This window comes from Entelurus aequoreus, linkage group LG21 (assembly GCF_033978785.1).
Source record: "Entelurus aequoreus isolate RoL-2023_Sb linkage group LG21, RoL_Eaeq_v1.1, whole genome shotgun sequence".
NCBI classification, from domain to species: Eukaryota; Metazoa; Chordata; class Actinopteri; order Syngnathiformes; family Syngnathidae; genus Entelurus; species Entelurus aequoreus.
Genome location: NC_084751.1, coordinates 5,942,975 through 5,968,703, shown reverse-complemented (window position 1 = coordinate 5,968,703; position 25,729 = coordinate 5,942,975). Strand labels below are relative to the sequence as shown.

Genomic DNA, 25,729 nt, shown 5'->3' with positions numbered 1-25,729 from the left:
TCATCGCTTCCTGTACAGTGGTGAGCGCGCATGACACGTGACGTTCTACGTATGCGTCTTAGTTGAAGGAGAAAAAGCAGTCGTGACGTCATCGTGCGGTCGACATGTTCACCGGAAGACGGCGGTGTTGACTTCACGTGACAAGGAAGAAGACGCTGTTTGACTAAAAGGTACATTTGACTCCTCTCTGACGTCATTCATCAACGTGCTCGTCACGTGTCATGTCTTTAGTGGTCTTTGGTGCCGCCTGGCGCCCGAGGAGACGCTTAGAGCCAGAGGTCGAGCTAATGCTAATGCTAATGCTAATGCTAAAGCTAGCAGCGGTACTTTCGCTTTGAGAAGCAAGACTTGCTGCTTGGTGACGTCATTGTGCCCGCAGCATGGTGCTGAGGGAGATTCCCGCCGACCACCTGGCGCGACCCCTGGGCAGGAACGAGGTGCTGGGCTTGTTGTTCCGCCTGACCATATTTGGTGCTGTCACCTACTTCACCATCAAGTGGATGGTGGACGCCATCGACCCCACCCGCAAGCAGAAGGTGGAGGCTCAGAAACAAGTGAGTTGCTCGTCTCCGTGGCAACGGCTGCTATACTTAAAGGCCTACTGAAATGAATTGTTTTAATTTAAACGGGGATAGCAGATCTATTCTATGTGTCATACTTGATCATTTCGCGATATTGCCATATTTTTGCTGAAAGGATTTAGTATAGAACAACGACGATAAAGATTGCAACTTTTGGTATCTGATAAAAAAAAGGCTTGCACCTACCGGAAGTAGCGTGACGTAGTCAGTTGAACATATACGCAAAGTTCCCTATTGTTTACAATGATGGCCGCATGAAGTGAGAGAGATTCGGACCGAGAAAGCGACAATTTCCCCATTAATTTGAGCGAGGATGAAAGATTTGTGGATGAGTAAAGTGCAAGTGAAGGACTAGTGGGGAGTTGAAGCTATTCAGATAGGGAAGATGCTGTGAGAGGCGGGGGTGACCTGATATTCAGCTGGGAATGACTACAACAGTAAATAAACACAAGACATATATATACTCTATTAGCCACAACACAACCAGGCTTATATTTAATATGCCACAAATTAATCCTGCATAAAAACACCTGCGTGTTTGTTATGCTAGCTCCTAGCTCCTCTGCTAGCTCCTAGCTCCATAGAACACGCCAATACAATTCAAACACCTGATCAACACACACAATCACTCAGCCCAAAAGACCGTTTACCTAACCCAAGGTTCATAAAGCTTATATATTTTTAAAAAGTTACGTACGTGACGCGCACGTACGGTACGGTACGTGTTATGCTAGCTCCTAGCTCCTCTGCTAGCTCCTAGCTCCATAGAACACACCAATACAATTCAAACACCTGATCAACACACACAATCACTCAGCCCAAAAGACCGTTCACCTAACCCAAGGTTCATAAAGCCTATATATTTTAAAAAAGTTACGTACATACGCAAAAAAAAGCCAAAGCTGCATACTCACAGTAGCACGTCTGCGTCTTTGTCATCCAAATCAAAGTAATCCTGGTAAGAGTCTGTGTTGTCCCAGTTCTCTACAGGCGTCTGTGTATCCAAGTCAAATGTCCTCCTGGTTAGAGTCTCTGTTATCCGAGTTCTTCCATCTTGACTGCATCTTTCGGGAATGTAAACAAAGAAGCGCCGGCTGTGTACTGTTGTTGCTGACTACGTTCGAAAAATACGTCCATTTCGCACTGACAACTTTCTTCTTTGCTTGCTCGGCTTCCTTCTCCATAATGCAATGAACATGATTGAAACAGATTCACGAACACAGATGTCCAGAATACTGTGGAATTATGAAATGAAAACAGAGCTTTTTCGTATTGGCTTCAATGTGGAAGGCATACCCGTGTTCCCCGGTCTACGTCACGCGCATACGTCATCCTCAGAGGCGTTTCGAACCGGAAGTTTAGCGGCAAATTTAAAATGTCACTTTATAAGTTAACCCGGCCGTATTGGCATGTGTTATAATGTTAAGATTTCATCATTGATATATAAACTATCAGACTGCGTGGTCGGTAGTAGTGGCTTTCAGTAGGCCTTTAACAACCTGGACAGGGGGGGGGGGGGGGGGGGGGTATATATTTACAAGTATTTCTTCTACATATAAATAATGTGTTGATGAATGAGTGAATGAGTATATCTGTTGATGGATGAGTATATCTGTTGATGGATGAGTATGTCTGTTGATGGATGAGTATTTCTGTTGATGGATGAGTATATCTGTTGATGGATGAGTATATCTGTTGATGGATGAGTATATCTGTTGATGGATGAGTATGTCTGTTGATGGATGAGTATATCTGTTGATGGATGAGTATATCTGTTGATGGATGAGTATGTCTGTTGATGGATGAGTATATCTGTTGATGGATGAGTATATCTGTTGATGGATGAGTATATCTGTTGATGGATGAGTATATCTGTTGATGGATGCGTATATCTGTTGATGGATGAGTATATCTGTTGATGGATGAGTATTTCTGTTGATGGATGAGTATATCTGTTGATGGATGAGTATATCTGTTGATGGATGAGTATATCTGTTGATGGATGAGTATGTCTGTTGATGGATGAGTATGTCTGTTGATGGATGAGTATGTCTGTTGATGGATGAGTATATCTGTTGATGGATGAGTATATCTGTTGATGGATGAGTATTTCTGTTGATGGATGAGTATATCTGTTGATGGATGAGTATATCTGTTGATGGATGAGTATTTCTGTTGATGGATGAGTATATCTGTTGATGGATGAGTATATCTGTTGATGGATGAGTATATCTGTTGATGGATGAGTATATCTGTTGATGGATGAGTATATCTGTTGATGGATGAGTATATCTGTTGATGGATGAGTATATCTGTTGATGGATGAGTATTTCTGTTGATGGATGAGTATATCTGTTGATGGATGAGTATATCTGTTGATGGATGAGTATATCTGTTGATGGATGAGTATATCTGTTGATGGATGAGTATATCTGTTGATGGATGAGTATATCTGTTGATGGATGAGTATTTCTGTTGATGGATGAGTATATCTGTTGATGGATGAGTATGTCTGTTGATGGATGAGTATATCTGTTGATGGATGAGTATATCTGTTGATGGATGAGTATATCTGTTGATGGATGAGTATATCTGTTGATGGATGAGTATATCTGTTGATGGATGAGTATTTCTGTTGATGGATGAGTATATCTGTTGATGGATGAGTATTTCTGTTGATGGATGAGTATATCTGTTGATGGATGAGTATATCTGTTGATGGATGAGTATATATGTTGATGGATGAGTATATCTGTTGATGGATGAGTATATCTGTTGATGAATGAGTATATCTGTTGATGGATGAGTATATCTGTTGATGGATGAGTATATATGTTGATGAATGAGTATATCTGTTGATGGATGAGTATATCTGTTGATGAATGAGTATATCTGTTGATGGATGAGTATATATGTTGATGGATGAGTATATCTGTTGATGGATGAGTATATCTGTTGATGGATGAGTATATCTGTTGATGGATGAGTATGTCTGTTGATGGATGAGTATGTCTGTTGATGGATGAGTATATCTGTTGATGGATGAGTATGTCTGTTGATGGATGAGTATGTCTGTTGATGGATGAGTATATCTGTTGATGGATGAGTATGTCTGTTGATGGATGAGTATATCTGTTGATGGATGAGTATATCTGTTGATGGATGAGTATTTCTGTTGATGGATGAGTATATCTGTTGATGGATGAGTATTTCTGTTGATGGATGAGTATATCTGTTGATGGATGAGTATATCTGTTGATGGATGAGTATATCTGTTGATGGATGAGTATATCTGTTGATGGGTGAGTATATCTGTTGATGGATGAGTATGTCTGTTGATGGATGAGTATGTCTGTTGATGGATGAGTATGTCTGTTGATGGATGAGTATGTCTGTTGATGGATGAGTATGTCTGTTGATGGATGAGTATATCTGTTGATGGATGAGTATATCTGTTGATGGATGAGTATGTCTGTTGATGGATGAGTATGTCTGTTGATGGATGAGTATATCTGTTGATGGATGAGTATATCTGTTGATGGATGAGTATATCTGTTGATGGATGAGTATATCTGTTGATGGATGAGTATTTCTGTTGATGGATGAGTATATCTGTTGATGGATGAGTATATCTGTTGATGGATGAGTATATCTGTTGATGGATGAGTATTTCTGTTGATGGATGAGTATATCTGTTGATGGATGAGTATATCTGTTGATGGATGAGTATATCTGTTGATGGATGAGTATATCTGTTGATGGATGAGTATATCTGTTGATGGATGAGTATTTCTGTTGATGGATGAGTATATCTGTTGATGGATGAGTATTTCTGTTGATGGATGAGTATATCTGTTGATGGATGAGTATATCTGTTGATGGATGAGTATATCTGTTGATGGATGAGTATATCTGTTGATGGATGAGTATATCTGTTGATGGATGAGTATGTCTGTTGATGGATGAGTATGTCTGTTGATGGATGAGTATGTCTGTTGATGGATGAGTATGTCTGTTGATGGATGAGTATGTCTGTTGATGGATGAGTATATCTGTTGATGGATGAGTATATCTGTTGATGGATGAGTATATATGTTGATGGATGAGTATGTCTGTTGATGGATGAGTATGTCTGTTGATGGATGAGTATATCTGTTGATGGATGAGTATATCTGTTGATGGATGAGTATATCTGTTGATGGATGAGTATATCTGTTGATGGATGAGTATATCTGTTGATGGATGAGTATGTCTGTTGATGGATGAGTATGTCTGTTGATGGATGAGTATGTCTGTTGATGGATGAGTATGTCTGTTGATGGATGAGTATGTCTGTTGATGGATGAGTATGTCTGTTGATGGATGAGTATGTCTGTTGATGGATGAGTATGTCTGTTGATGGATGAGTATGTCTGTTGATGGATGAGTATGTCTGTTGATGGATGAGTATGTCTGTTGATGGATGAGTATGTCTGTTGATGGATGAGTATGTCTGTTGATGGATGAGTATGTCTGTTGATGGATGAGTATGTCTGTTGATGGATGAGTATATCTGTTGATGGATGAGTATTTCTGTTGATGGATGAGTATGTCTGTTGATGGATGAGTATTTCTGTTGATGGATGAGTATATCTGTTGATGGATGAGTATATCTGTTGATGGATGAGTATATCTGTTGATGGATGAGTATATCTGTTGATGGATGAGTATATCTGTTGATGGATGAGTATATCTGTTGATGGATGAGTATGTCTGTTGATGGATGAGTATGTCTGTTGATGGATGAGTATGTCTGTTGATGGATGAGTATGTCTGTTGATGGATGAGTATGTCTGTTGATGGATGAGTATGTCTGTTGATGGATGAGTATGTCTGTTGATGGATGAGTATGTCTGTTGATGGATGAGTATGTCTGTTGATGGATGAGTATGTCTGTTGATGGATGAGTATGTCTGTTGATGGATGAGTATGTCTGTTGATGGATGAGTATGTCTGTTGATGGATGAGTATGTCTGTTGATGGATGAGTATGTCTGTTGATGGATGAGTATATCTGTTGATGGATGAGTATATCTGTTGATGGATGAGTATTTCTGTTGATGGATGAGTATATCTGTTGATGGATGAGTATTTCTGTTGATGGATGAGTATATCTGTTGATGGATGAGTATATCTGTTGATGGATGAGTATATCTGTTGATGGATGAGTATATCTGTTGATGGATGAGTATGTCTGTTGATGGATGAGTATGTCTGTTGATGGATGAGTATATCTGTTGATGGATGAGTATATCTGTTGATGGATGAGTATATCTGTTGATGGATGAGTATGTCTGTTGATGGATGAGTATGTCTGTTGATGGATGAGTATGTCTGTTGATGGATGAGTATGTCTGTTGATGGATGAGTATGTCTGTTGATGGATGAGTATGTCTGTTGATGGATGAGTATGTCTGTTGATGGATGAGTATGTCTGTTGATGGATGAGTATGTCTGTTGATGGATGAGTATATCTGTTGATGGATGAGTATGTCTGTTGATGGATGAGTATGTCTGTTGATGGATGAGTATGTCTGTTGATGGATGAGTATGTCTGTTGATGGATGAGTATGTCTGTTGATGGATGAGTATGTCTGTTGATGGATGAGTATGTCTGTTGATGGATGAGTATGTCTGTTGATGGATGAGTATGTCTGTTGATGGATGAGTATATCTGTTGATGGATGAGTATTTCTGTTGATGGATGAGTATGTCTGTTGATGGATGAGTATATCTGTTGGCCAGCTTGTTGAATGGAGAAGTGTGATGTACCAAATGTACAGGCAACATGCCAACATACCAACATACCAACATACCAACATATCAACATACCAACATGCCAACATGCCAACATGCCAACATGCCAACATGCCAACATACCAACATGCCAACATGCCAACATACCAACATACCAACATGCCAACATATCAACATACCAACATGCCAACATGCCAACATGCCAACATGCCAACATACCAACATGCCAACATGCCAACATGCCAACATACCAACATGCCAACATGCCAACATATCAACATACCAACATACCAACATACCAACATGCCAACATGCCAACATGCCAACATGCCAACATGCCAACATACCAACATGCCAACATGCCAACATGCCAACATACCAACATACCAACATATCAACATGCCAACATACCAACATGCCAACATGCCAACATGCCAACATGCCAACATACCAACATGCCAACATGCCAACATGCCAACATGCCAACATGCCAACATACCAACATGCCAACATGCCAACATGCCAACATGCCAACATGCCAACATATCAACATGCCAACATACCAACATGCCAACATGCCAACATGCCAACATGCCAACATGCCAACATACCAACATACCAACATGCCAACATGCCAACATACCAACATGCCAACATGCCAACATACCAACATGCCAACATACCAACATGCCAACATGCCAACATGCCAACATGCCAACATACCAACATGCCAACATACCAACATGCCAACATGCCAACATGCCAACATGCCAACATGCCAACATATCAACATATCAACATGCCAACATACCAACATGCCAACATGCCAACATGCCAACATGCCAACATGCCAACATACCAACATGCCAACATACCAACATACCAACATGCCAACATGCCAACATGCCAACATGCCAACATGCCAACATGCCAACATATCAACATATCAACATGCCAACATACCAACATGCCAACATGCCAACATGCCAACATGCCAACATGCCAACATACCAACATACCAACATGCCAACATACCACTTCCCCTTCCAGCTGTCCTGGATGAACTAAAATGATTGTTTCCAATCATTTTGGAACTTGCAAGCGTACTTCTTCTTCTTACTGGTCGTCACCATGTCACCGTGTCTCCGTGTCACCGTGTCTCCGTGTCTCCGTGTCACTGTGTCTCCGTGTCACCGTGTCACCGTGTCACTGTGTCTCCGTGTCTCCGTGTCTCCGTGTCTCCGTGTCTCCGTGTCTCCGTGTCTCCGTGTCACCGTGTCTCCGTGTCTCCGTGTCACCGTGTCACCGTGTCACCGTGTCACCGTGTCACCGTGTCACCGTGTCTCCGTGTCTCCGTGTCACAGTGTCTCCGTGTCACCGTGTCTCCGTGTCACCGTGTCACCGTGTCACTGTGTCTCCGTGTCACCGTGTCACAGTGTCTCCGTGTCTCCGTGTCACAGTGTCTCCGTGTCACCGTGTCTCCGTGTCACCGTGTCACCGTGTCTCCGTGTCTCCGTGTCTCCGTGTCACAGTGTCTCCGTGTCACCGTGTCTCCGTGTCACCGTGTCACTGTGTCTCCGTGTCACCGTGTCACAGTGTCTCCGTGTCACCGTGTCACCGTGTCACCGTGTCACCGTGTCACCGTGTCACCGTGTCACCGTGTCTCCGTGTCACCGTGTCACAGTGTCTCCGTGTCACCGTGTCACCGTGTCACCGTGTCACCGTGTCACCGTGTCACCGTGTCTCCGTGTCACCGTGTCACAGTGTCTCCGTGTCACCGTGTCACCGTGTCACCGTGTCACCGTGTCACCGTGTCACCGTGTCACCGTGTCTCCGTGTCTCCGTGTCACAGTGTCTCCGTGTCACAGTGTCTCCGTGTCACCGTGTCACCATGTCTCCATGTCACCATGTCTCCATGTCACCATGTCTCTTCTTCTGCTTCTGCTTGGTCTCTGTTATGTTTTTGGACATTACTACTTGCCGTAGTTTTGAAGCAATGCATGATGGGAATCCGGATGTTGTGGTATTAACGTGCAGGCTGGAATAAACACATGCTGAGAAATAGCTCCATGCCTGCCTACTTTATGGCTTATAGATAAACCTATGAATAACTGTATGGGTTATAGATAAACCTATGGATAACTGTATGGGTTATAGATAAACCTATGAATAACTGTATGGGTTATAGATAAACCTATGAATAACTGTATGGGTTATAGATAAACCTATGAATAACTGTATGGGTTATAGATAAACCTATGAATAACTGTATGGGTTATAGATAAACCTATGAATAACTGTATGGGTTATAGATAAACCTATGAATAACTGTATGGGTTATAGATAAAGGAGACATATATAATAGTCAGGTTGTAGAGGACACTAAAGGCACACCCCCAATATTGGGGGTGTGGAAGTGGGGAGAATGGTTACCCCGGGAGATTTTCGGGAGAGGCACTGAAATTGGTGAGTCTCCTGGTAAAATAATGAGGGTTGGCAAGTATGACGGCTGCCCACCAACCCAGCACTTATTCCCTCCTCCACGTCTGCCAGGCAGAGAAGTTGATGCGGCAGATTGGCGTGAAAGACGTGAAACTGTCCGAGTACGAGATGAGCATCGCTGCACACCTGGTGGACCCCCTGAGCATGCAGGTACACACACACACACACACACACACACACACCTGGTGGACCCCCTGAGCATGCAGGTACACACACACACACACACACCTGGTGGACCCCCTGAGCATGCAGGTACACACACACACACACACACACACACCTGGTGGACCCCCTGAGCATGCAGGTACACACACACACACACACACACACACCTGGTGGACCCCCTGAGCATGCAGGTACACACACACACACACACACACACACCTGGTGGACCCCCTGAGCATGCAGGTACACACACACACACACACACACCTGGTGGACCCCCTGAGCATGCAGGTACACACACACACACACACACACACACACACACACACACACACACACACACACACAGGTTGTGCAAGAGCAGTAAGGCCTGCATGTGCAGATCACATGGCAGGTACACACATGCAGGTACACACACACACACACACACACACACACACACACACACACACACACAGGTTGTGCAAGAGCAGTAAGGCCTGCATGTGCAGATCACATGGCGGGACATCGGGGGTCTGGATGAGGTCATCACAGAGCTCCAGGAGACTGTCATCCTGCCCGTCCAGAAGCGTCACCTCTTCACCTCCTCCAGGCTGCTGCAGCCCCCCAAAGGTGGCACACATCCCGTCATGCGCCCACGTGCCCACCTGACCTTGTCCTGACCACAGGTGTGCTGCTCCATGGACCACCCGGCTGTGGCAAGACCCTCATCGCCAAGGCCACCGCCAAGGAGGCGGGCTTCCGCTTCATCAACCTGCAGCCCAGCACGCTGACTGACAAGTGGTACGGAGAATCTCAGAAACTCTCCGCCGCCGTCTTCTCATTGGCTGTCAAACTGCAGCCCGCCATCATCTTCATTGACGAGATAGGTGGGACACACACACACACACACACACACACACACACACACACACACACAGCAGGACTGTGAGGCTCAAACAGGTTGTGTGTGTGTGTGTGTGTTGTCAGACTCCTTCCTGAGAAATCGCTCCAGTTCAGACCACGAAGCCACGGCCATGATGAAGGCCCAGTTCATGAGTCTGTGGGACGGTCTGGACACTGACCACCACTGTCAGGTGACCACTCACCTGTTGTGTTGTTGTCAACCACATCATGGATGTAACATCAATCTACAAACACACACACAACACATGTCATCTGTTGTGTTGTTGTCAACCACATCATGGATGTAACATCAATGTACAAACACACACACACAACACATGTCATCTGTTGTGTTGTTGTGAAGGACATCATGGATGTAACATCAATGTACAAACACACACACAACACATGTCATCTGTTGTGTTGTTGTGTACGACATCATGGATGTAACATCAATGTACAAACACACACACAACACATGTCATCTGTTGTGTTGTTGTCAACCACATCATGGATGTAACATCAATGTACAAACACACACACAACACATGTCATCTGTTGTGTTGTTGTGAAGGACATCATGGATGTAACATCAATGTACAAACACACACACAACACATGTCATCTGTTGTGTTGTTGTGTACGACATCATGGATGTAACATCAATGTACAAACACACACACAACACATGTCATCTGTTGTGTTGTTGTGTACGACATCATGGATGTAACATCAATGTACAAACACACACACAACACATGTCATCTGTTGTGTTGTTGTGAACCACATCATGGATGTAACATCAATGTACAAACACACACACAACACATGTCATCTGTTGTGTTGTTGTGAAGGACACCATGGATGTAACATCAATGTACAAACACACACACAGCACATGTCATCTGTTGTGTTGTTGTGAAGGACATCATGGATGTAACATCAATGTACAAACACACACACAACACATGTCATCTGTTGTGTTGTTGTGAAGGACATCATGGATGTAACATCAATGTACAAACACACACACACAACACATGTCATCTGTTGTGTTGTTGTGAAGGACATCATGGATGTAACATCAATGTACAAACACACACACAACACATGTCATCTGTTGTGTTGTTGTGAAGGACATCATGGATGTAACATCAATGTACAAACACACACACACAACACATGTCATCTGTTGTGTTGTTGTGAAGGACATCATGGATGTAACATCAATGTACAAACACACACACAACACATGTCATCTGTTGTGTTGTTGTGAAGGACATCATGGATGTAACATCAATGTACAAACACACACACAACACATGTCATCTGTTGTGTTGTTGTGAAGGACATCATGGATGTAACATCAATGTACAAACACACACACAACACATGTCATCTGTTGTGTTGTTGTGAAGGACATCATGGATGTAACATCAATGTACAAACACACACACACAACACATGTCATCTGTTGTGTTGTTGTGAAGGACATCATGGATGTAACATCAATGTACAAACACACACACAACACATGTCATCTGTTGTGTTGTTGTGAAGGACATCATGGATGTAACATCAATGTACAAACACACACACAGCACATGTCATCTGTTGTGTTGTTGTGAAGGACATCATGGATGTAACATCAATGTACAAACACACACACAACACATGTCATCTGTTGTGTTGTTGTGAAGGACATCATGGATGTAACATCAATGTACAAACACACACACAACACATGTCATCTGTTGTGTTGTTGTGAAGGACATCATGGATGTAACATCAATGTACAAACACACACAACACATGTCATCTGTTGTGTTGTTGTGTACGACATCATGGATGTAACATCAATGTACAAACACACACACAACACATGTCATCTGTTGTGTTGTTGTCAACCACATCATGGATGTAACATCAATGTACAAACACACACACAACACATGTCATCTGTTGTGTTGTTGTGAAGGACATCATGGATGTAACATCAATGTACAAACACACACAACACATGTCATCTGTTGTGTTGTTGTGTACGACATCATGGATGTAACATCAATGTACAAACACACACACAACACATGTCATCTGTTGTGTTGTTGTCAACCACATCATGGATGTAACATCAATGTACAAACACACACACAACACATGTCATCTGTTGTGTTGTTGTGTACGACATCATGGATGTAACATCAATGTACAAACACACACACAACACATGTCATCTGTTGTGTTGTTGTGAACCACATCATGGATGTAACATCAATGTACAAACACACACACAACACATGTCATCTGTTGTGTTGTTGTGAAGGACACCATGGATGTAACATCAATGTACAAACACACACACAGCACATGTCATCTGTTGTGTTGTTGTGAAGGACATCATGGATGTAACATCAATGTACAAACACACACACAACACATGTCATCTGTTGTGTTGTTGTGAAGGACATCATGGATGTAACATCAATGTACAAACACACACACACAACACATGTCATCTGTTGTGTTGTTGTGAAGGACATCATGGATGTAACATCAATGTACAAACACACACACAACACATGTCATCTGTTGTGTTGTTGTGAAGGACATCATGGATGTAACATCAATGTACAAACACACACACACAACACATGTCATCTGTTGTGTTGTTGTGAAGGACATCATGGATGTAACATCAATGTACAAACACACACACAACACATGTCATCTGTTGTGTTGTTGTGAAGGACATCATGGATGTAACATCAATGTACAAACACACACACAACACATGTCATCTGTTGTGTTGTTGTGAAGGACATCATGGATGTAACATCAATGTACAAACACACACACAACACATGTCATCTGTTGTGTTGTTGTGAAGGACATCATGGATGTAACATCAATGTACAAACACACACACACAACACATGTCATCTGTTGTGTTGTTGTGAAGGACATCATGGATGTAACATCAATGTACAAACACACACACAACACATGTCATCTGTTGTGTTGTTGTGAAGGACATCATGGATGTAACATCAATGTACAAACACACACACAGCACATGTCATCTGTTGTGTTGTTGTGAAGGACATCATGGATGTAACATCAATGTACAAACACACACACAACACATGTCATCTGTTGTGTTGTTGTGAAGGACATCATGGATGTAACATCAATGTACAAACACACACACAACACATGTCATCTGTTGTGTTGTTGTGAAGGACATCATGGATGTAACATCAATGTACAAACACACACAACACATGTCATCTGTTGTGTTGTTGTGTACGACATCATGGATGTAACATCAATGTACAAACACACACACAACACATGTCATCTGTTGTGTTGTTGTCAACCACATCATGGATGTAACATCAATGTACAAACACACACACAACACATGTCATCTGTTGTGTTGTTGTCAACCACATCATGGATGTAACATCAATGTACAAACACACACACAACACATGTCATCTGTTGTGTTGTTGTGTACGACATCATGGATGTAACATCAATGTACAAACACACACACAACACATGTCATCTGTTGTGTTGTTGTGTACGACATCATGGATGTAACATCAATGTACAAACACACACACAACACATGTCATCTGTTGTGTTGTTGTCAACCACATCATGGATGTAACATCAATGTACAAACACACACACAACACATGTCATCTGTTGTGTTGTTGTGAAGGACATCATGGATGTAACATCAATGTACAAACACACACACAACACATGTCATCTGTTGTGTTGTTGTGTACGACATCATGGATGTAACATCAATGTACAAACACACACACAACACATGTCATCTGTTGTGTTGTTGTCAACCACATCATGGATGTAACATCAATGTACAAACACACACACAACACATGTCATCTGTTGTGTTGTTGTGAAGGACATCATGGATGTAACATCAATGTACAAACACACACACAACACATGTCATCTGTTGTGTTGTTGTGTACGACATCATGGATGTAACATCAATGTACAAACACACACACAACACATGTCATCTGTTGTGTTGTTGTGTACGACATCATGGATGTAACATCAATGTACAAACACACACACAACACATGTCATCTGTTGTGTTGTTGTGAAGGACATCATGGATGTAACATCAATGTACAAACACACACACAGCACATGTCATCTGTTGTGTTGTTGTGAAGGACATCATGGATGTAACATCAATGTACAAACACACACACAACACATGTCATCTGTTGTGTTGTTGTGAAGGACATCATGGATGTAACATCAATGTACAAACACACACACAACACATGTCATCTGTTGTGTTGTTGTGAAGGACATCATGGATGTAACATCAATGTACAAACACACACAACACATGTCATCTGTTGTGTTGTTGTGAAGGACATGATGGATGTAACATCAATGTACAAACACACACAACACATGTCATCTGTTGTGTTGTTGTGAAGGACATCATGGATGTAACATCAATGTACAAACACACACAACACATGTCATCTGTTGTGTTGTTGTGAAGGACATCATGGATGTAACATCAATGTACAAACACACACACAACACATGTCATCTGTTGTGTTGTTGTGAAGGACATCATGGATGTAACATCAATGTACAAACACACACAACACATGTCATCTGTTGTGTTGTTGTGAAGGACATGATGGATGTAACATCAATGTACAAACACACACAACACATGTCATCTGTTGTGTTGTTGTGAAGGACATCATGGATGTAACATCAATGTACAAACACACACAACACATGTCATCTGTTGTGTTGTTGTGAAGGACATCATGGATGTAACATCAATGTACAAACACACACACAACACATGTCATCTGTTGTGTTGTTGTCAACCACATCATGGATGTAACATCAATGTACAAACACACACACAACACATGTCATCTGTTGTGTTGTTGTGAAGGACATCATGGATGTAACATCAATGTACAAACACACACACAACACATGTCATCTGTTGTGTTGTTGTGAAGGACATCATGGATGTAACATCAATGTACAAACACACACAACACATGTCATCTGTTGTGTTGTTGTGAAGGACATGATGGATGTAACATCAATGTACAAACACACACAACACATGTCATCTGTTGTGTTGTTGTGAAGGACATCATGGATGTAACATCAATGTACAAACACACACAACACATGTCATCTGTTGTGTTGTTGTGAAGGACATCATGGATGTAACATCAATGTACAAACACACACACAACACATGTCATCTGTTGTGTTGTTGTGAAGGACATCATGGATGTAACATCAATGTACAAACACACACAACACATGTCATCTGTTGTGTTGTTGTGAAGGACATGATGGATGTAACATCAATGTACAAACACACACAACACATGTCATCTGTTGTGTTGTTGTGAAGGACATCATGGATGTAACATCAATGTACAAACACACACAACACATGTCATCTGTTGTGTTGTTGTGAAGGACATCATGGATGTAACATCAATGTACAAACACACACACAACACATGTCATCTGTTGTGTTGTTGTCAACCACATCATGGATGTAACATCAATGTACAAACACACACACAACACATGTCATCTGTTGTGTTGTTGTGAAGGACATCATGGATGTAACATCAATGTACAAACACACACAACACATGTCATCTGTTGTGTTGTTGTGAAGGACATCATGGATGTAACATCAATGTACAAACACACACAACACATGTCATCTGTTGTGTTGTTGTCAACCACATCATGGATGTAACATCAATGTACAAACACACACACAACACATGTCATCTGTTGTGTTGTTGTGAAGGACATCATGGATGTAACATCAATGTACAAACACACACACAACACATGTCATCTGTTGTGTTGTTGTGTACGACATCATGGATGTAACATCAATGTACAAACTGTGGAATTGTTGCTTTACTCTCCAAGCTGAGAACAACAGCACATCACACTTCCCCTTCACAATAATAGCACGGGGCATCACATCCGGTCTGACTACGCTAACAAAATAAAGGTTTCAAAAAAGTATAATGTACTTAAAGCACTTACACAATGATTATGCTGTGACCCAAAATATGGGTAAAATAACACATCCTCACATGTATGGGTACAATACATATTTGACCCATAATATGGGTACAATACATCTTTGACCCATAATATGGGTCAAAGATGTATTGTACCCATACATGTGAGGATGTGTTATTTGACCCATAATATGGGTCAAAGATGTATTGTACCCATACATGTGAGGATGTGTTATTTGACCCATATTATGGGTCAAAGATGTATTGTACCCATACATGTGAGGATGTGTTATTTGACCCATAATATGGGTCAAAGATGTATTGTACCCATACATGTGAGGATGTTATTTGACCCATAATATGGGTCAAAGATGTATTGTACCCATACATGTGAGGATGTGTTATTTGACCCATATTATGGGTCAAAGATGTATTGTACCCATACATGTGAGGATGTGTTATTTGACCCATATTATGGGTCAAAGATGTATTGTACCATACATGTGAGGTTGTGATATTTGACCCATAATATGGGTCAAAGATGTATTGTACCATACATGTGAGGTTGTGATATTTGACCCATAATATGGGTCAAAGATGTATTGTACCCATACATGTGAGGTTGTGTTATTTGACCCATAATATGGGTCAAAGATGTATTGTACCCATACATGTGAGGTTGTGTTATTTGACCCATATTATGGGTCAAAGATGTATTGTACCCATACATGTGAGGATGTGTTATTTGACCCATAATATGGGTCAAAGATGTATTGTACCCATACATGTGAGGTTGTGTTATTTGACCCATAATATGGGTCAAAGATGTATTGTACCCATACATGTGAGGTTGTGTTATTTGACCCATAATATGGGTCAAAGATGTATTGTACCCATACATGTGAGGTTGTGTTATTTGACCCATATTATGGGTCAAAGATGTATTGTACCCATACATGTGAGGATGTGTTATTTGACCCATAATATGGGTCAAAGATGTATTGTACCCATACATGTGAGGTTGTGTTATTTGACCCATAATATGGGTCAAAGATGTATTGTACCCATACATGTGAGGTTGTGTTATTTGACCCATAATATGGGTCAAAGATGTATTGTACCCATACATGTGAGGTTGTGTTATTTGACCCATAATATGGTCAAAGATGTATTGTACCCATACATGTGAGGTTGTGTTATTTGACCCATATTATGGGTCAAAGATGTATTGTACCCATACATGTGAGGATGTGTTATTTGACCCATAATATGGGTCAAAGATGTATTGTACCCATACATGTGAGGTTGTGTTATTTGACCCATAATATGGGTCAAAGATGTATTGTACCCATACATGTGAGGTTGTGTTATTTGACCCATATTATGGGTCAAAGATGTATTGTACCCATACATGTGAGGATGTGTTATTTGACCCATAATATGGGTCAAAGATGTATTGTACCCATACATGTGAGGTTGTGTTATTTGACCCATAATATGGGTCAAAGATGTATTGTACCCATACATGTGAGGTTGTTATTTGACCCATAATATGGGTCAAAGATGTATTGTACCCATACATGTGAGGTTGTGTTATTTGACCCATATTATGGGTCAAAGATGTATTGTACCCATACATGTGAGGATGTGTTATTTGACCCATAATATGGGTCAAAGATGTATTGTACCCATACATGTGAGGTTGTGTTATTTGACCCATATTATGGGTCAAAGATGTATTGTACCCATACATGTGAGGATGTGTTATTTGACCCATAATATGGGTCAAAGATGTATTGTACCCATACATGTGAGGTTGTGTTATTTGACCCATATTATGGGTCAAAGATGTATTGTACCATACATGTGAGGTTGTGATACTTAACCCATAATATGGGTCAAAGATGTATTGTACCCATACATGTGAGGTTGTGTTATTTGACCCATAATATGGGTCAAAGATGTATTGTACCCATACATGTGAGGTTGTGTTATTTGACCCATATTATGGGTCAAAGATGTATTGTACCATACATGTGAGGTTGTGATATTTGACCCATAATATGGGTCAAAGATGTATTGTACCATACATGTGAGGTTGTGATATTTGACCCATAATATGGGTCAAAGATATATTGTACCCATACATGTGAGGTTGTGTTATTTGACCCATAATATGGGTCAAAGATGTATTCTACCCATACATGTGAGGATGTGTTATTTGGTGGTAAAATAGGTGTAAAACTAAGTGGACGAGGTCAAACAGAATAAAAATGTTTGTTCATATTGCTATTATATGATTAATTTCTGTGACTAGTATTATTTTACTTGTGGTTTTTTCCTGACTAATTTATATCCTTTGTTTTCAAAAGTATGCTGTTATTTTATGCTATGTTATTTTATGCTATGCACTGCTATGCTATTTTATGCTATACTATTTTATTTTATGCTATGTTATTTTATGCTATGCTATGTTATTTTATGCTATGCTGTGTTATTTTATGCTATGCACTGCTATGCTATTTTATGCTATACTATTTTATTTTATGCTATGCTATGTTATTTTATGCTATGTTATTTTATGCTGTGTTATTTTATGCTATGTTATTTCATGCTATGCTGTTATGTTATGCTATGCTATTTTATTTTATGCTATGCTATGTTATTTAATGCTATGTATGCTATGCTAAAACAACACTGTCAGGTGATCGTCATGGGCGCCACCAACCGTCCGCAGGATCTAGACTCGGCCATCTTGAGGAGGATGCCCACCAGATTCCACATCAACCAGCCGGTACTCACAACTTGTCTATAACTTGTCTACACTACACTACTCACTTGTCTACACTACACTACTCACTTGTCTACACTACACTACTCACTTGTCTACACTACACTACTCACTTGTCTACACTACACTACTCACTTGTCTACACTACACTACTCACTTGTCTACACTACACTACTCACTTGTCTACACTACACTACTCACTTGTCTACACTACACTACTCACTTGTCTACACTACACTACTCACTTGTCTACACTACACTACTCACTTGTCTACACTACATTACTCACTTGTCTACACTACACTACTCACTTGTCTACACTACACTACTCACTTGTCTACACTACACTACTCACTTGTCTACACTACACTACTCACTTGTCTACACTACACTACTCACTTGTCTACACTACATTACTCACTTGTCTACACTACACTACTCACTTGTCTGCACTACACTACTCACTTGTCTACACTACACTACTCACTTGTCTACACTACTCACTTGTCTACACTACACTACTCACTTGTCTACACTACATTACTCACTTGTCTACACTACACTACTCACTTGTCTGCACTACACTACTCACTTGTCTACACTACACTACTCACTTGTCTACACTACACTACTCACTTGTCTACACTACACTACTCACTTGTCTACACTACTCACTTGTCTACACTACACTACTCACTTGTCTACACTACTCACTTGTCTACACTACACTACTCACTTGTCTACACTACTCACTTGTCTACACTACACTACTCACTTGTCTACACTACACTACTCACTTGTCTACACTACACTACTCACTTGTCTACACTACACTACTCACTTGTCTACACTACACTACTCACTTGTCTACACTACTCACTTGTCTACACTACACTACTCACTTGTCTACACTACACTACTCACTTGTCTACACTACTCACTTGTCTACACTACACTACTCACTTGTCTACACTACTCACTTGTCTACACTACACTACTCACTTGTCTACACTACACTACTCACTTGTCTACACTACACTACTCACTTGTCTACACTACTCACTTGTCTACACTACACTACTCACTTGTCTACACTACACTACTCACTTGTCTACACTACTCACTTGTCTACACTACACTACTCACTTGTCTACACTACTCACTTGTCTACACTACACTACTCACTTGTCTACACTACTCACTTGTCTACACTACACTACTCACTTGTCTACACTACACTACTCACTTGTCTACACTACACTACTCACTTGTCTACACTACACTACTCACTTGTCTACACTACACTACTCACTTGTCTACACTACACTACTCACTTGTCTACACTACTCACTTGTCTACACTACACTACTCACTTGTCTACACTACACTACTCACTTGTCTACACTACTCACTTGTCTACACTACACTACTCACTTGTCTACACTACTCACTTGTCTACACTACACTACTCACTTGTCTACACTACACTACTCACTTGTCTACACTACACTACTCACTTGTCTACACTACTCACTTGTCTACACTACACTACTCACTTGTCTACACTACACTACTCACTTGTCTACACTACTCACTTGTCTACACTACACTACTCACTTGTCTACACTACACTACTCACTTGTCTACACTACACTACTCACTTGTCTACACTACTCACTTGTCTACACTACACTACTCACTTGTCTACACTACTCACTTGTCTACACTACACTACTCACTTGTCTACACTACTCACTTGTCTACACTACACTACTCACTTGTCTACACTACACTACTCACTTGTCTACACTACACTACTCACTTGTCTACACTACACTACTCACTTGTCTACACTACACTACTCACTTGTCTACACTACACTACTCACTTGTCTACACTACACTACTCACTTGTCTACACTACTCACTTGTCTACACTACACTACTCACTTGTCTACACTACACTACTCACTTGTCTACACTACTCACTTGTCTACACTACACTACTCACTTGTCTACACTACTCACTTGTCTACACTACACTACTCACTTGTCTACACTACACTACTCACTTGTCTACACTACACTACTCACTTGTCTACACTACACTACTCACTTGTCTACACTACACTACTCACTTGTCTACACTACTCACTTGTCTACACTACACTACTCACTTGTCTACACTACACTACTCACTTGTCTACACTACACTACTCACTTGTCTACACTACTCACTTGTCTACACTACACTACTCACTTGTCTACACTACTCACTTGTCTACACTACACTACTCACTTGTCTACACTACACTACTCACTTGTCTACACTACACTACTCACTTGTCTACACTACACTACTCACTTGTCTACACTACACTACTCACTTGTCTACACTACTCACTTGTCTACACTACACTACTCACTTGTCTACACTACACTACTCACTTGTCTACACTACTCACTTGTCTACACTACACTACTCACTTGTCTACACTACACTACTCACTTGTCTACACTACACTACTCACTTGTCTACACTACTCACTTGTCTACACTACACTACTCACTTGTCTACACTACTCACTTGTCTACACTACACTACTCACTTGTCTACACTACTCACTTGTCTACACTACACTACTCACTTGTCTACACTACACTACTCACTTGTCTACACTACACTACTCACTTGTCTACACTACACTACTCACTTGTCTACACTACACTACTCACTTGTCTACACTACTCACTTGTCTACACTACACTACTCACTTGTCTACACTACACTACTCACTTGTCTACACTACACTACTCACTTGTCTGCACTACACTACTCACTTGTCTACACTACATTACTCACTTGTCTACACTACACTACTCACTTGTCTACACTACACTACTCACTTGTCTACACTACATTACTCACTTGTCTACACTACACTACTCACTTGTCTACACTACACTACTCACTTGTCTACACTACACTACTCACTTGTCTACACTACACTACTCACTTGTCTACACTACTCACTTGTCTACACTACACTACTCACTTGTCTACACTACACTACTCACTTGTCTACACTACACTACTCACTTGTCTACACTACACTACTCACTTGTCTACACTACACTACTCACTTGTCTACACTACACTACTCACTTGTCTACACTACACTACTCACTTGTCTACACTACTCACTTGTCTACACTACACTACTCACTTGTCTACACTACTCACTTGTCTACACTACACTACTCACTTGTCTACACTACACTACTCACTTGTCTACACTACACTACTCACTTGTCTACACTACTCACTTGTCTACACTACACTACTCACTTGTCTACACTACACTACTCACTTGTCTACACTACTCACTTGTCTACACTACACTACTCACTTGTCTACACTACACTACTCACTTGTCTACACTACACTACTCACTTGTCTACACTACTCACTTGTCTACACTACACTACTCACTTGTCTACACTACACTACTCACTTGTCTACACTACACTACTCACTTGTCTACACTACTCACTTGTCTACACTACACTACTCACTTGTCTACACTACTCACTTGTCTACACTACACTACTCACTTGTCTACACTACTCACTTGTCTACACTACACTACTCACTTGTCTACACTACACTACTCACTTGTCTACACTACACTACTCACTTGTCTACACTACACTACTCACTTGTCTACACTACACTACTCACTTGTCTACACTACACTACTCACTTGTCTACACTACACTACTCACTTGTCTACACTACACTACTCACTTGTCTACACTACACTACTCACTTGTCTACACTACTCACTTGTCTACACTACACTACTCACTTGTCTACACTACTCACTTGTCTACACTACACTACTCACTTGTCTACACTACACTACTCACTTGTCTACACTACACTACTCACTTGTCTACACTACTCACTTGTCTACACTACACTACTCACTTGTCTACACTACACTACTCACTTGTCTACACTACTCACTTGTCTACACTACACTACTCACTTGTCTACACTACACTACTCACTTGTCTACACTACACTACTCACTTGTCTACACTACTCACTTGTCTACACTACACTACTCACTTGTCTACACTACTCACTTGTCTACACTACACTACTCACTTGTCTACACTACACTACTCACTTGTCTACACTACACTACTCACTTGTCTACACTACACTACTCACTTGTCTACACTACACTACTCACTTGTCTACACTACACTACTCACTTGTCTACACTACTCACTTGTCTACACTACACTACTCACTTGTCTACACTACACTACTCACTTGTCTACACTACTCACTTGTCTACACTACACTACTCACTTGTCTACACTACACTACTCACTTGTCTACACTACACTACTCACTTGTCTACACTACTCACTTGTCTACACTACACTACTCACTTGTCTACACTACTCACTTGTCTACACTACACTACTCACTTGTCTACACTACTCACTTGTCTACACTACACTACTCACTTGTCTACACTACACTACTCACTTGTCTACACTACACTACTCACTTGTCTACACTACACTACTCACTTGTCTACACTACTCACTTGTCTACACTACACTACTCACTTGTCTACACTACACTACTCACTTGTCTACACTACACTACTCACTTGTCTACACTACACTACTCACTTGTCTGCACTACACTACTCACTTGTCTACACTACATTACTCACTTGTCTACACTACACTACTCACTTGTCTACACTACACTACTCACTTGTCTACACTACATTACTCACTTGTCTACACTACACTACTCACTTGTCTACACTACACTACTCACTTGTCTACACTACACTACTCACTTGTCTACACTACACTACTCACTTGTCTACACTACTCACTTGTCTACACTACTCACGTGTCTACACTACACCTCCATATTGAGAGTGTGTGTGTGTGTGTGTGTGTGTGTGTGTGTGTGTGTGTGTGTGTGTGTGTGTGTGTGTGTGTGTGTGTGTGTGTGTGTGTGTGTGTGTGTGTGTGTGTGTGTGTGTGTGTGTGTGTGTGTGTGTTAGGGCGTGCACCAGCGAGAACACATCCTCAAACTGATCCTGGAAAACGAGAGTGTGAGTAAAGTCTGCTGGCTGCACACACACCTGGCGGCCATCTTGGTCCTCACACACACCTGGCGGCCATCTTGGTCCTCACACACACCTGACGGCCATCTTGGTCCTCACACAGGTGGACCACCAGGTGCAACTCTCCCAGGTTGCCAAGGAAACGGAGGGATTCTCAGGAAGTGACCTGAGAGAAATGTGTCGTGATGCTGCCCTGCTGTGTGTGCGTGACTTTGTACACCTGACTACTGACAGGTAAGTCACACTACTTCCTCTTTCTCACTACACTACTTCCTCTTTCTCACTACACTACTTCCTCTTTGTCACTACACTACTTCCTCTTTCTCACTACACTACTTCCTCTTTGTCACTACACTACTTCCTCTTTCTCACTACACTACTTCCTGTGTTTCACTACACTACTTCCTCTTTGTCACTACACTACTTCCTGTGTTTCACTACACTACTTCCTCTTTGTCACTACAGTACTTCCTGTGTTTCACTACACTACTTCCTCTTTGTCACTACAGTACTTCCTGTGTTTCACTACACTACTTCCTCTTTGTCACTACAGTACTTCCTGTGTTTCACTACACTACTTCCTCTTTGTCACTACAGTACTTCCTGTGTTTCACTACACTACTTCCTCTTTGTCACTACAGTACTTCCTGTGTTTCACTACACTACTTCCTCTTTGTCACTACACTACTTCCTGTGTCTCACTACACTATTTCCTGTGTCACTACACTACTTCCTCTTTGTCACTACACTACTTCTTGTGTCACTACACTTCCTCTTTGTCACTCCACTACTTCCTGTGTCACTACCCTACTTCCTCTTTGTCACTACACTACTTCCTCTTTGTCACTACACTACTTCTTGTGTGTCACTACACTAATTTCTGGTTCACTACACTACTTCCTTTTTGTCACTACACTACTTCCTGTTTCTCAACTTTTCACTACACTACTTCCTGTTTGTCACTACACAACTTCCTGTTTGTCAGCTTGCTAGTACACAACTTCCTGTTTGTCAACATGCCAGTACACAACTTCCTGTTTGTCACTACACAACTTCCTGTTTTTCAACTTGCCAGTACACAACTTCCTGTTTGTCAACTTGCCAGTACACAACTTCCTGTTTGTCAACATGCCAGTACACAACTTCCTGTTTGTCAAGTTGCCAGTACACAACTTCCTGTTTGTCAACATGCCAGTACACAACTTCCTGTTTGTCAAGTTGCCAGTACACAACTTCCTGTTTGTCAACATGCCAGTACACAACTTCCTGTTTGTCAAGTTGCCAGTACACAACTTCCTGTTTGTCAACTTGCCAGTACACAACTTCCTGTTTGTGGCTTTCAGCCCGTCAGAAGATTTCATTCGTCCAATCCACACGTCGGACTTGCAGCGAGCCATCGCCAAGATGAAGAAATCCAAGATGGCGGGTGGTCACGGCGCCTTGCTGCACGCCGCTCTGGACTGAGCACAACCTTCACCTCGGCCCGCTGGTTCGATTCCCTCTGGCTTTTCTGTGCCAACGTTACTTTTCTTTTTTTTGAGCCCTTAAATGTCCGCTTGCTCACTATTTGCAGGCCACGCCCACCTGTCGTTTGGTCATGGAATTCTGAAAGCTTTTATTTTGACGAGTAATAAAGCGACTTAAGGAAATAATTAGACTTAGCTTGAAGCCTGTCACACATTTTGTTGGTCAGTTTAGCAAATGTTTTCTTTCAGTTTAGCAAATGTTTTCTTTCACATCAAAAA

The 25,729-nt window shown here is 41.3% G+C and overlaps 1 protein-coding gene across 2 annotated transcripts; it reads left to right on the top strand.

Moving 5' to 3' along the window:
* Nucleotides 1-25,641, top strand: LOC133638847 (outer mitochondrial transmembrane helix translocase). Of its 2 annotated transcripts, XM_062031834.1 has the most exons (10): nt 1-170; nt 380-554; nt 8,930-9,028; nt 9,535-9,655; nt 9,712-9,912; nt 10,013-10,119; nt 18,731-18,820; nt 23,922-23,972; nt 24,088-24,218; nt 25,328-25,641. In XM_062031834.1, the coding sequence occupies exons 2-10, from the start codon at nt 381-383 to the stop codon at nt 25,446-25,448; spliced, it is 1,095 nt and encodes a 364-aa protein (XP_061887818.1). In that variant the 5' UTR covers nt 1-170; nt 380; the 3' UTR covers nt 25,449-25,641. The 2 variants fall into 2 exon arrangements, with proteins under 2 accessions (XP_061887818.1, XP_061887819.1); XM_062031835.1 differs by lacking the exons at nt 1-170; nt 380-554; nt 8,930-9,028 and adding an exon at nt 9,312-9,334.
* Nucleotides 25,642-25,729: the final 88 nt, after the last annotated feature.

What these genes read in the sequence shown, in the direction of transcription:
- LOC133638847 (XM_062031834.1), top strand. Translation starts at nt 381, where the DNA reads ATGGTGCTGAGGGAGATTCCCGCCGACCACCTGGCGCGACCCCTGGGC. An exon ending in TGATCCTGGAAAACGAGAGT is followed by an intron (nt 23,973 to 24,087) that starts GTGAGTAAAGTC and finishes GTCCTCACACAG; the next exon opens with GTGGACCACCAGGTGCAACT. An exon ending in GTACACCTGACTACTGACAG is followed by an intron (nt 24,219 to 25,327) that starts GTAAGTCACACT and finishes TGTGGCTTTCAG; the next exon opens with CCCGTCAGAAGATTTCATTC.